The following is a 13,817-nucleotide window of genomic DNA, read 5'->3' as shown; positions in this document are numbered from 1 at the left end:
AAAAAATATAAATAAACTTTTTGAAATAAACTTGTTTTCAAAAAATTTAATTATGATTTTCGAAGATTTAATTTTTGTAATTTTCAAATTTAATTATGATTTTCCGAAACTTTGAAGAATTCTCGATTTCACCTTCAGGTAAGGTTTTACATTTTTTTCGATATAAAAAAATTCTAAAAAAATATGAAAATTAATTTTTGAAAATTACAAAAATTAAATCTTCGAAAATCATAATTAAATTTTTTGAAAACAAGTTTATTTATATTTTTTAAAATTTTGGAAAATTAATTTCCAAAATTAAGTTTATTTTTTATTTTTAAATGTTTATTTTAATTTCGAAATATATTTTTTATTTTTAAAAAATGGTTTTAAAATTATAAAATTACAAAATCTAGTGATGAGGGAGTATGGTAAGGATGTGTTCTTGGTTTGATCTAATGGTTAAAAACTAACTTTTCCATGATGGAAAAAATTAGTCTTTCCCATGCTAAACTTCACCTGATTTCGATAGTTCTTTTTAATTTTCAAATTACCCTAAACCCTAAACCTCTTACTCAATTTCTTCTCATCTCGCGACCTGCAAAGCAATCGCCACTGTCACTGACCTGTAAATTCATCTCCCTTTCTCTCTCTTTCCTTAAATTTTTTAATCGCTTTGTTTTTTAGCATGTGTTTTATGTGTTACTGGGTTTTTTTTTCCTTGTTATTGATAATGATTTTGTCGCTGTTGAACTGATTTTCTCAATATGAATGTAATTCATGTGTTGAATTTGATTCCCTCGCATGAAAATATTGTTTTTTTTTTTTTGGCTTGTTGTTTAGGGTTCAGGGTTTAAAGTTTAGATTTTTCGATATACAATTTAAAAAACAGTGGCACCCCAAACTTTTTCTTTAAGCTCCTCCACTAGTTGGTTGTATATAAAAGCAAACAGCCCTAATATCTTGTGTTCCGATGTCGGACACGCGTCGATGTCCGACAAAGGAACGACACTGACACATATGATTAAACTGAATTATGAGATTTTCTTACATTATTAGTGGTGTTACTGTCCATTTCGTGTCCGGTGTCTGCGTCCTTGTCCGCATATCATAGAGGGGAACTATAGAAGAACAGTTTAATTGCAGGGTCATCATCGCATACGGTCTAATTGACACTTTATTTCTTTTTATTTTATAGTTCAAACATTTGTAATGAGCATTCTCCTTGCTCTGGTACGCCAATATCTGCAATCCTACGCAATTTTGGGCGTACCAAGATCAAATTACTTGAATTTGATACCCTGTGAATTGGTTCACGAACCTAGTGCAGTGAATTATGTTACTGTCTAATAAACCACCAGAAATCAACAACTTTTCGACTTCTTTTTGAAGTTCAATGCCTATTGCTATTGAATCTTTTGGATTGTTTGAGGAAAAAAGATTATATTTTTAGTCATGATTTTTTTTCAATTTTTGGATTTGAAGCTCTGTTGTGCTTGTAATCCTGTGCCTGATCACTCTGTCCTTATGCCGCTTGATGAGTTCTACATCCATCGCATTTCAATCCTTGAAAATTTTATATATCGGTTAGGATCTATGTATCACAAACGCTTGGTGTATTTTGAGTGTCCGACACCGACATGATAAACACTTGTGGTTACATACAATCACTTCCATTTTCGTAAATTCTTACCAGAGTCTACATGTTGATGTCAATGTTGTGTCTGGTGTCTGTGCTAGTGCTTCATAAGGTAGGATAGCCAGTTAGAGGATTATGTTTGTAAATAATTGCATTGGCAAGTAGCCAATGAGGCATATCAGAATGTCTTACTTCCTTGTTGGTAATATATTCTGCAATGTAGTTTATTACGCATATTTTAGACATGTTCTAATTAATCTTCAATGAAATTCGAGAAATTCCCGTGAAATTGTTGGTAATATTTTTTTCTAATTGCACCTTGTGAAATTCGAAGTATTTGGTCTAAAACACTATTTTTTAAAGGCTAAGCATGATTTCTCTTTCTCTTTAGGATCGGAGGGAATACAATCATTTTGAGATAGTGCAAAAGAAAGAAGAAAAAACAAAGGAAAATGGGCATTGAATGTGAGATCCCAATTTTGGATTTCCCAACTAGTGGAGTGATAGAAGAGAGTGAAGGATGGAAAGAAATGTGCAAGAAAGTGAGAGAAGCATTTGAGAATCATGGTTGTTTCATCGTAAGGGGTGATGAAATCTTGAATCAATCACGTGAAGAATTGTTCACAGGCATGAAATCATTGTTTGATCTACCCGAGGAGACTAAGCAGAAGTTCTTTAGCCCAAATGCTTATAGGGGGTTCACTAACAAGGGCGATCACATTCCTCATGCTGATAGCTTTGGGATTTATGATACTCTCAAGGCAGATACAGTTGATGAAGACTTTGTTAACCTCTTGTGGCCTCAAGGAAATCCAACTTTTAGGTAATTAATTGTTTTTTATTTTATTACTATCCATCATATATATATATATATATATATATATATATATATATATATATATATATATATATATATTATGCGTCGTTTGATCCTTGTAGATGATCCCGCTTAGTGGGATAAAGCTTCGTTGTTGTTGTACATATGTGTATGCATGTGTGTGTGTCCCATTTATATGAAAAATGGGAAAGAACAAAATAAAGAAGGGTTATGTTGAGGGTGAACACAAGCTCTCCTTTTTAATTGATGCTTAATTGTTTTTCTAACCAAATTCAAACAATCGTTAATATGACTAAAGACAAATCCAGTAGAAGAAATTACAGAGCAATTGTTATTCCCTAAACATAGACTACGACCAATATCTTTATTTAGAGTCAAATTTCTTTTCAATCTTGTTTGACGTTTTTTATCCTCAAAAATTGAAGGTTGCCTTTGATATGAATTAATTATCATATAAATTACAAAAATCTGAACGATTCGTGGTGGTTCCAGAATCATTGTTGACAGACGTTGGCGAACGCTCTGCTGAATCCGACTTTTTTTAAGTATTTTTAGTTTTCTCGTGAAATGGTTTAAACCGTAGGATTAATTAGTAATCACAGCTGAGGTTTGTAAGGAAAAGCACTTACATGTGTCAACGGATCCTATCTCTTACTAGACATGTACGGTCAAAATTATACTCTTGATTTCAGCCATAACATGCATAAATATGTAACTATTTAATTTTGATTTATATTTTTTATGCAACCTTTTGATTTATATCGAAGAAAGTTTACATTAGTAATTTTTGTTTCAAATTATTTTATTATTTGGTAACTTTTGATTTATATATATGCAGTAAGTCATTAACTTCCATGACCTCAAAAATGCGGGAACTAAGCTTGCTTGTCTTGAAGATGGTTGTGGAGAGTTTTGGCCTTCCACAACGATACAACTTGGAGGTTGAACAACTGAATAGCAACAATAATACACGATTGACTAAGTACAAACTTCCTGAAGACAGCAAGGATTCTGAGATTGCTTTGGCACCTCACTCTGACAAATGCACCTTATCCCTCATATGTGATAATGGAGTCCAAGGTTTGCAGGTGTTGTCCAAAACAGGCAATTGGGTTGATGTAAATATTCCCCAGAATGGCTTTGTAGTGCAGGTTGCTGACGCATTGAAGGTAATCTTTTATTTTTTTGGTCAAGTAGCCTAGTAACTAGATATTCACCTCTTAAAGGTGAATAAGTGGGGTGTCCGGAGTTTGAATCCCGGCCCCTGCATATATTATGCAATATCCCTAGCAGCTGAGCTAATCTCACGGGTATGCATTGAAGGCAATCTTCTTCCCTATACAAAACTGAGATACCAAGTTTTAGTGTAATTTTTCTCAATTTTTTCCTTCGCCCAATCGAATGAGTGTTTTTCTTCAAATAATCACAAAGTATATTTTTTTCATTGCAAATGTATATTTTAATCCTGTTTTGGTCTATCTTCCTCACATTATATATGGTTAGTATCTACCACACTATATATGGTTAGTATCTACCACACTATATATGGTTAGTATCTACTCATTAATATCAGATTTTAATTCTTGTGAAGTACAATATTTATTAATTAGTTCTTATTTATTAATGTATAGGCATGGAGCAATGGGATATTCCAAGCATGCAATCACAGAGTGGTCACAAGGGGAGACAAAGAGAGAATTGCATTTATTCTTATGGCAATTCCAAAGGAAAATATGGTTATTGAGGTGCCCTCTGAATTGGTGGATGATGAAAATCACCCTCTCCGTTACCGGCCTTTTAAGTATGAGGAGTACATACATTACCGGTATTTAAATCCAGTACAAGAGGGAGCACTTGAAAAATTTGGTGGACTTTGATCCTTCATTATGTGATGCAAATCATTTTCCTTTATGTAATGAAGTAGGGTGGACTCACTTTTGCACTAGATTATGATGATCAATCAAATAACAAGTATTGTTTTGGGGTGGGTAGAGTATCTCTTGTGTACTTTCGACCTTTTTTTCAATATATTTATAGATCTGGTTTTCAGAAAAAGAAAATAATCAAATAGCATGTATTTTGTGAATGCGTTGGAATTATGTGGAATTATTTTTGAATAATGCCAGCAATACAGTCTTTTAACACATTTCATCACACTTTTTTTTTAATAGTTTAAATTCATATGGATTCCACTAGATTATATGGGTCTACATAAATTTGGTGGAACTCATAGATTTAAACAAATAAAAAGGACTGATGAAATATGTGTGTAGAGAGTGTGTTGCTAGCACTTATTATTTTCAAGTGTAGGCGTTGTATTTCAATTGTTTTGATTTATGTTGAAGAGAGTATGAGAAGACCAAGTTAAATGCATTAACAACTGAAATTTTGTTAATGTGATTTGCATCAAATAGGGCTTGATTAAAAAATGACATTTTTATAAGGTTTGATTCAAATCACTTCTGAACCTGTTTTGAATCACAAAAAATCAGAAATATTTTAAGAGTTCAAGCTTTAACTAAGTGGGTTGAATCACATTTTGCAGATTTCTTATATTTAATGATAGTACACACATGATTCAAATTATACACTTGGAGATTTGAATCATGGGAAGCTTTAACTTCATGCTCAATGGCATGATTCGAATCATGTTTCAAGGAGATTTGTTTTGTTAAAACTTTTATAAGTGCACACAAATACCGAACAAGACATTAACACATAAGCACTCGTAGTAATTTAGAAAATATTAGAAATTAAATATAACCACGTATATTGATGTCTTGTCTGAATCAACACCAACAAATGTCAAACATCAGATACGTCTTTAATCTGAATTACAGTTGTTAACACTTCATGGAACCTAAAAAAACAGGAATCATAACAGCATCTAGCTTTAATCTTTATCATGGAAACAGTATCTGGTTTTATTGTAGAAACAGTGTATTATTTGTCATCTCAATGTTGCATATTGCTCATACTTCACCATCCCAGAGTTCTTCGATGGTCCTAAAAGCACCATAGGTGTCGTTAACGAAAAAGGTACCCTTGATTAGCTTATCCTGCATGTGTAAGTTTCAATGTGTTAATTCAGATAATGAACCTTACTTATTGGTTTTACACTCTGAAGTAAATAATTGACTTTAGATAATAATAAAGTAAGAAATCTCAATCATAGTTCTAAACTGCATTTGCCAGCAGTATTTTTCCGCAATATCAAGGCTCCTGTCACAGCCTCTATGGCAATTGCAATTCAAAATCATCTCAACCATTGATAAATAAACACAATGATCAATGGTATAGACACATTTATATCAAACCATGGATATATCCTCAAAGAACAGTTGATTTTTTTCATCAAATAGTTCAAATGTCATCAGGAAATTAGAGCCAAATTTGCATTTGTTATGACACCAATTGCATAGTGATATAGTGACGGTGCTATGCAGATAAAATAAAGAGCTTAATTTGTATGTACTGTCTTTTAAAAAATTTACGTTGTCTACAAAACATAGCCAATCAAATGAATGATTTTTAAAAATAGTTCAGAACAAAGTCAAATATTTTTAATGAAGTGAAGGTTATGATTAATTGACAATGTAAAACATTTCATACTGAAAGTGTATACGAATTAAATCCTAAAATAAATATTTAGAGATGTAGAAACTAACAGAAGCTAAACTAGATTAAACTAACTACCAACTTACCTGGTTAATTTCAGAAAACTTAGGAAACAGGTCTTCCGGAATCGACCAATCGTATACGTCAAGATTTTCCTTGATCCTAGCCTCATTAGTGCTCTTAGGTAGCACGCTGTGTCCTGCTTGTAGACCCCATCGAAGGGCAACTTGTCCTGGTGTCTTCCCTAATTTCTCTGCAATTTCTTTGACAACTGGATTCTTAAGAATGTCACTTTTGAGTACTCCTGGTGAGCCTAGAGGAGAATATCCCTGAGGAGATAAGAAAAAAAATGGCTTTTGAGATACCATCATTTGAATTTGAATACATACAAAAATCACTTTACACTAGCTCAAGAGTCCATAGAATATATGATTTAATATATGATCAGTTACAAAGTTGGTTACTACTAGTTAGTTCATTAAGCTCTTCATAAATAGGAGCATATTAAGTCATTCACTATCTTTTAGACCCTGTTTGGACACACAACTTAATTGAGCACTTATAGCATAAACGTCTATCATTTAAGTGTTTAAGTATAAACACTTTCTATACAAAAGATAAAATAAAGTTTTTTTTGGAGGAAAAAGGATAAAATAAAGTTAAATTGTTTTCATGTAAACTATAAGTTGTTTTCATAAATTGTCTCGGATCACTTATGAAAATGAGTTGAAAATTAGTTTGTAGAGACATGTTATAAACGGTTACCATAAAATATTCCAAACACTCTCACAACAAGTGCTTATGTCAATAGAAAACTCAAATAAGTCAATCCAAAAAGGCCCTTAATCAATCAAAATGTTACGTTTTCAGCCAGAAAAGGTTGCCATAAAATCTTGCTAAAGCCTATTATCTCTATCCCTCACATCTCTGATTACTCACAAGATTATTGGTCCCTCAAGATTTTGCAATAACTCAATGGATGTATTTGAATGAATATCAACTCTTTTAAGTGAATTAATGTGCTAAACTTACAGATACATGAATTCCTTTAGATTCACAAAATGCATGCAACTTTGCCTGCTGCCATCCAGGGTGCAATTCCACCTGATTAACAGCTGGAGGCACTCTTGCTACATCCAACAAGTCTTGAAGTTTCTTTGTAGAGAAATTGCTGACTCCTATAGCTTTAGCCTTGCCAGAGTCATATAGTGCTTCCAATGCTTTCCATGTGCTTGGTATGTCTGCACGATCGAGATTTTCAGCCTTAAATTCACCTGTTCCCCTTTTCATGCTCACTGGCCAGTGGATCTACAAAACGAAATCAGATTCAGAAAAACGTAATTCAACTCAGCATCACATTTCTTGTGTAAAACCAATGCAGGTTACTCAGTTGAGAAAAATCATAATTTCAATTGAGTACAAACAAACTTCATAATTCATTGGCACAAGTTATCAAGTTATGATGCACTGACACAAACATGAACACCATACACAACATTGATAAGACCGGTAATAGTCGAATAAAATTTAATCACATGTGTCATTGTTGGTCACAACACCGGTCGGACACCGGACATGCCTTCGTTCAGTACTACAGAGCTATCAAGCATTCGTAAAACACTATCCAACTCCTAAATAAGTAGCACTAACACACGGTGTCCGACATGTGCCAGTATCTAACACTGAGCAGACACCAACACATATGGTTAATTTTCTCAAGTTATTATCAGTGTCAAAGTATTAGCATCAGTAACGTGTCCGTGTATGTGCTTCATAGTCAATGCTATGCATTGGATACCTAAAACCAAGAAGTATAAAAAATCCCCGAATCACCAAGGTCACATGGTAACAATTTAGTGTGTTTAGTCTTACACCAAAATATCAACATATATTCACAATGCAGAAAAGTTAATGCCTACCAGATAGAGGTCAAGGTAATCAAGTTGCAAATCATTTAAAGTTTTATCCAATGCTTTTGGCACATCTTCTGGATGATGATCTGAACACCTGAAACAGTAAACAAAGCAAAGGATTTATGTTAAACACAACCTAAAACAAACATTTTCCCAACATTCTTAAAAACAGAACTCAATTTCACAAAAGTAAAGCAACAAACCATAGTTTCGAGGTGATCCATAATTCCTCGCGCTTAATCACACCATCCTCAAAAAGCTTTTTGAGAGCTGAACCAATCTATAAAAGTCAAGAAAACAACGGTCAATTTGCTTGTAGTTAAGGAAATGTTCTATTTCTCTACACTTTTCCCCCTTTTTATTAAAACAAAATTAATACAATAACAAGAAAATCAAATAAATTATGTTTGTATCAAAAAATTATGGTGGAGTATAAGCATGCATGTTAAATGAAAACAATCAAGTAATTGTCAAAAACTGAAAACTCTAAATAAAACAAAAATGGTTACCTCTGATTGATTCTTATAAGCTTCAGCACAATCAATATGTCTGTATCCAACCTGAACAAAAACATAGACATCTACAAGATTAGTTCACTCCTCCAAAACCTAAGAATAAACAAAACTACTAAACTGTTTCTGTGGACGTTTGGTCAGGCCACAAAAATTGATTTTGAGCAAATTGATTCTAAAATATTGATTAAGACTAAAACTGAGTTAATTGAAAAATGATTTCTGTTTGGGTGTACAAATTGATGTCTACATTTCTAGCTTCATAGTCAATGGCAATGTCACATTGAATACTAAAAAGTGGTTACCAACGTCTACATTTCTAGTCGTAATTGATTCATGGTAAATTGAGTTGAACAATAATGTTGTGTTTGGAACACGGTACAGCACTTTATTATCGCGTCCCGATGCACGTTTATGTAGAAGCCACACTTTCTAGCTTCTAGTAAACACAATGCAGTGGTGGGCAAATGGGAAAACAAACAGGCACTAAGTATGAGTGTAAAAATCAATTCTACAATCAAAAACTCCAATTTTCATATACACTATATCAATTTTAAAACTCTAGAATCAATTTTGGCTCCTCTAAATGTGAAACCAAACATAAGCTATATCATATGTGCTTGGTTCTGCCATCATAAATATGTTCTTGGTTCTGCCATTACAAATATTGATTTTGAATGAACACTAAAATTAAATTTATTTATAATTGAGTTCAATGTAAAATAGTTTGTATTTGGATTAATTTAAGTATAAGAACAATAAATTGAACGTAAATATCAAGTTTAGAATCAAAGCTACAAATCCTAAAGTCAAAATCAATTCTTCTCAAACAAACATAGACAAAATATCAAAATCAATTCTACACCTCTCAAATCAATCATGTTGACTTTTGCAAAATCGCATCACTTTAATTATGGTGAAATTTTTTAAAACTTCGACAAAACATCGTGATTTTGCCAAATTCACCGTCAATCTAAATATCCACTTACTCAAACAAAAATATGAATAGTAATTCAGTCCTATATATAAGAAAAGTTAGGTCAACAAAAGTTAATGTATTTGGTCTAAATTTTGAATCAGATGCATCAACTTTTGAACTGAACAAGTTTATACCTGAACAGCAGTGGTGACAGCTTTGGCAACAACACCGGGTTCAGCTTGCCAAGTACCTAAACCAACAGAAGGGATTTTAGCACCAGTGTTCAACTGAAAGAATTTGATTGCTGTGGCCATTTTCTTCTTTGTTTTTCTGTTATTGTATTCTGTTATTGCTAGCTATTTATAGGCAAAAGAATCTAAGAAATAATGAATGGTGTGTAAAAAGAGAAAGAAGATTCAATGGTTGTGATTTGGCTAGATGGGATCTCATATGGATTTGAACGGTGAGATGTTGACCTAGTGTGTAAGAATCTTGAGTTGTTGAAAATTTGGAAAGTGAAAGGGTGATGATATGTGCACATATGTCATCATAAATTAAAGAGAAATGAAATGTTAATGCAAAGGATATGTGTAAAAATAAATTTAATTACTATCCATATATGGTGTTACAAAATTTTAAATTACTATTTATTTTTTTCCTTTCTATCAAAATTGTTAAAGTAATTCATTCATTCGAGATTTTGATGGATACTAAATAAAAATAATTCTCTAAGTTGAAATTCAATCATTAACTCACTATAACGTAGAAGATTAATGATGTGTTTGGATTAGCATTTTGGTTCTCCTTCTTGTGTCCAAGGATAAAACAAACTTGATTTTTATCAAGCTACAATTAGTTGTATCAGCTCCAATACACGTTTGAGTTTTTTTAAAAAAACGAATGTTAAATTATTTCGTTAGATCTAACTTTGTTGGTTCTAAATATAATTTTACATAAATGTAAAAATATTGTCCACCAACACCCCATTATTTTATTACTTAAATTATATTTATATATATAATTAATAAATGAGCACTTGATTAAATAAATGTAGAATAAAATCAATTAATTATACTCATAAAAAGTTTGCTATCAATATCAAGGTTATGTGTATTGGTCTCCTAAAAAAAGGATATGTGTACTGATGTGGCTATTATAGTTATGTAAAAAGTTTGAATACGTAGTTGAAAAAAATATACAAATTGTGAATTTGCAAATGCTTGTCCAGTGCTGAAAAAAATTTCTTGATTCACACATACACCCAAATTCTATGCCATTAATATAATATTTTTCCATAGCAATACAAGCCACAGTCCACATAATTTCTTTTTTTAGGGGAAAAGAGTTCACATATTTTTTCCTATGTTTGCTAGGATGTCGGTTGCCGGCAAGTGCTAGAGGAATTGAACACGTACATACTTTATTCAGACACACCTAGAGAATTTTGATTTTAATTATCTACCCATATAACTTCTTGATGTTTGTTGTTCTCTTTTTCTTTCTTTTTTGTGTTGTTAATTCTCTTGTTCTTATAGTAAATATACGGCTTAGGCGACGGTAGGTGATCTCAATGGGTCTCCTACCGTAGGTGATTATATTTTTTTTTTTCTTTCTAAAATGCTTTTTAGCTATTGGATTTGGAAAGAAATTTTCAATGACATAAATCTTTAGACATGTTGACCCACTAGTAATGTATATTACTCCCTCCGTCTTATATTAAATGATCTAGTTGACTTCGACACACGTACCAATGCATATGTTTTATCTTTGATATCTTCAATTCTCTATAAAAAAAAATAATGAAAATTTAATATTTTAAAAATATTCATCGAGACGATTTCAACAACATCTTACATGATATTATTTATCTTTGTGAATTAGTAGAAAAATATGGTCAAAGTATATTAAGTCAATAATGTATATTATCAACTAGGTCATTTATTGAGGAACGGAGGGAGTATAATGTTTAATTTTTGTCTTTAATAAAGTAATGAGTAAATAGTCAATTTCCCCTCTGAAATTGTAAGTTTCATCAATTACCCCCCTGCAATTTCACAATGTTAGTCAATTTACCCCCTCCGTCAAATTTTTCTGTTAGTGAACATGACGTTTTGCAAATATCCCCCTGAAGTTTTGCACTTATGTGCAAAATGCCCCCCAAACTTAAAAATTTATATTATTTTTTTCTTAAAAACAAACAATTAATAGTTAAATATTAAAGTTAACTATTAATTTTGTAGTTTGGAAAAACCACATACATATATACATCAAATTATTTTTAAAGTTACATGTGATTAATATATTACCGATGACCTGTAACAACTGGTAACTAATATTGGCTTGACCTACAAATGCAAGTTATAAGACCAACACAAGAAAAATACACTACTAATTTAAAATAAAAGAAAACAATTGAATGTTGAAGGTGTACGGTAAGCATTTTGATCTAAGGGTTGGTTGACCTTTATCCAATGGCTCACATTCATTTTTGTAAAAAAAAAAAAAAATAGCATGTCTCCTATGGTAGGAGACCTATTGAGGTCTCCCACCGGAAACGGGCCCGTAAATATACTATAGTGATATGTAGTTCAATCTAGAGGTACGTTTAGTTAAAAAAATTGTTACACTAAGTTATTTTCTAGTTTTACTAAGGGTCTATTTGACAAGGTCATTAAACTAGTTTATAACGTATATTCTCGTCTGGCAAAACACACGCAACATCGTTGTACAAGATAACCACATCTTTAAAATTTGGTCCAAATACATCAACTTGTTATGACTCACTTTTACTTATATTTTGTAACGGAAGGCACCAACTTGTATCAAATACATCAACTTGTACCAACTCACTCTTACTCTGTCGCACTCCACTACGTTCTTGATGTTCAGCTAGCTCTCGAGATCCACCTCCGACCACTTACTTTATTCCATTAATAGAATATTTTTCTATAATAATACAAGAGTTCATAGCGCAATGTCATGATTAAATCTACATATGAAGGTCTTGCATAAATTCAAAATGAGCCATCCCTTGAGTTGTGCACCGGATTAGCTCAAATTGACAGCTTTATTAGGAAATTATACCCGTCTAACACACTACAAACCAACTTAGTGAAACCATAAAGTTATTTCCATTTAGCCAAGCAACCCAAAGTATGATGTTGTAAGGCCTTCCGATCTACAAACTTGCGATCTTCCCTAATATAAGGCTTAAACACATGTAAAGTAAAACGAGGAAGCAATAATGACCAGACCTAGGGTCCTACTAAACCTGGATCAGCAACCACCCGATAAAGAGCATCTTTTAATGCCTGAGAGAATGCAAAACGACAACTTTGAGGAATACTCTTCACAATAAAGATAGGTACTTGGAAGACTTCCTTTAACAACTTTGCCTCCAAAACCAACCCTTGGTTACACCAATAATATCAAGTATTTTATAGATGGTTTTAAAATATGTACAATGTGACTCCTGACCTCCCCTCTCTTATTAGTACAATTTGAAAATATGGTTTGTGTGGATATATATGGGGGAACTCAAAGATTGAGCTGAGATGGGGTTGGGATTTGAGGATTCAAATGAGTTTATAGAAAGGGAGGGTTTGTTGGGTTGTGTAAAGGAAGAGGGGGAAGATCAAACATAGTTTTGAAGATGGAGAATATGAAAATGAAGATGCAGCCATCATAAATTTGAGAGAAAAAGGGGAAAAGCTAGGTGAGTTTGAAAGAAGAAGAAAAAATGTTACTTGAAGAGAATAAAAAACTTCATTTCATGGCTTTTAAAAGAATTTTTCTATTCATTAGAATAAATGAATTTCGTTTAATTTGTAAAAAAAAAAAACTACATATTTTAATGAATTTTTAATATTTTTTCATGGAAGTGCCATTTACTCATTCCTTTGTAATACCTCTTAATTTTAGATATCAAAATGAGTACTTTTTTGGGTGAATAGAAAATGATTATTTACCATTATTCCATTTTTTTTTTTATAGAAAATGAAATATGATCATTCAAAAATTAATACTACCTCCGTCCCAAATTGTATGACGTTTTGGGCATTTCACACATATTAAGAAATGTAATTGATATTGTGTGGAAAAGAGATATTATGAGTTGTTTTACAAAATTGTCCTATGGAAAAGATAAATAAAAGACTTGAAAGAAGAGAGAGTAATAAATAGTTAAGGTTATAATAGGAAAAGTAACATTAATGTTTCATTGGTATTGTAAAGTGACATACAATTTAGGATAAATATTTTTTATAAAGTGACATACAATTTGGGACGGAGGGAGTGGTACTAGAATTTTATCTTTCCTTTTATCAAATTATAAAACATTTTATTTTTCTTTTCTAGAAAAAGGAAACAATAAAAAACCCACCCACTCCTACTTGCAAGC

At 32.0% G+C, this 13,817-nt stretch overlaps 2 protein-coding genes across 3 annotated transcripts; one reads left to right on the top strand and one right to left on the bottom strand.

Moving 5' to 3' along the window:
- Nucleotides 1–501: 501 nt before the first annotated feature.
- LOC11414603 (probable 2-oxoglutarate-dependent dioxygenase AOP1) lies at nucleotides 502–4,585 on the top strand. Of its 2 annotated transcripts, none has more exons than XM_003604867.4 (4): nucleotides 502–607; nucleotides 2,010–2,441; nucleotides 3,295–3,625; nucleotides 4,088–4,585. In XM_003604867.4, exons 2-4 carry the CDS (start codon nucleotides 2,071–2,073, stop codon nucleotides 4,331–4,333), a joined length of 948 nt encoding a protein of 315 aa, XP_003604915.1. In that variant the 5' UTR covers nucleotides 502–607; nucleotides 2,010–2,070; the 3' UTR covers nucleotides 4,334–4,585. The 2 variants fall into 2 exon arrangements, with proteins under 2 accessions (XP_003604915.1, XP_024637610.1); XM_024781842.2 differs by lacking the exon at nucleotides 502–607 and adding an exon at nucleotides 1,831–1,913.
- Nucleotides 4,586–5,167: 582 nt separating this feature from the next.
- Nucleotides 5,168–9,772, bottom strand: LOC11411585 (NADPH-dependent aldo-keto reductase, chloroplastic). The gene is made up of 7 exons (XM_003604865.4): nucleotides 9,613–9,772; nucleotides 8,497–8,547; nucleotides 8,191–8,267; nucleotides 7,994–8,081; nucleotides 7,107–7,382; nucleotides 6,161–6,403; nucleotides 5,168–5,515 (listed from the first exon to the last, which is right to left on the bottom strand). The coding sequence occupies exons 1-7, from the start codon at nucleotides 9,730–9,732 to the stop codon at nucleotides 5,429–5,431; spliced, it is 942 nt and encodes a 313-aa protein (XP_003604913.1). The 5' UTR covers nucleotides 9,733–9,772; the 3' UTR covers nucleotides 5,168–5,428.
- Nucleotides 9,773–13,817: the final 4,045 nt, after the last annotated feature.

This window comes from Medicago truncatula, chromosome 4 (assembly GCF_003473485.1).
Source record: "Medicago truncatula cultivar Jemalong A17 chromosome 4, MtrunA17r5.0-ANR, whole genome shotgun sequence".
NCBI lineage: Eukaryota > Viridiplantae > Streptophyta > Magnoliopsida > Fabales > Fabaceae > Medicago > Medicago truncatula.
The sequence above is the reverse complement of the archived record's forward strand: the minus strand, read 5'-3'. Positions and strand labels throughout refer to the sequence as shown.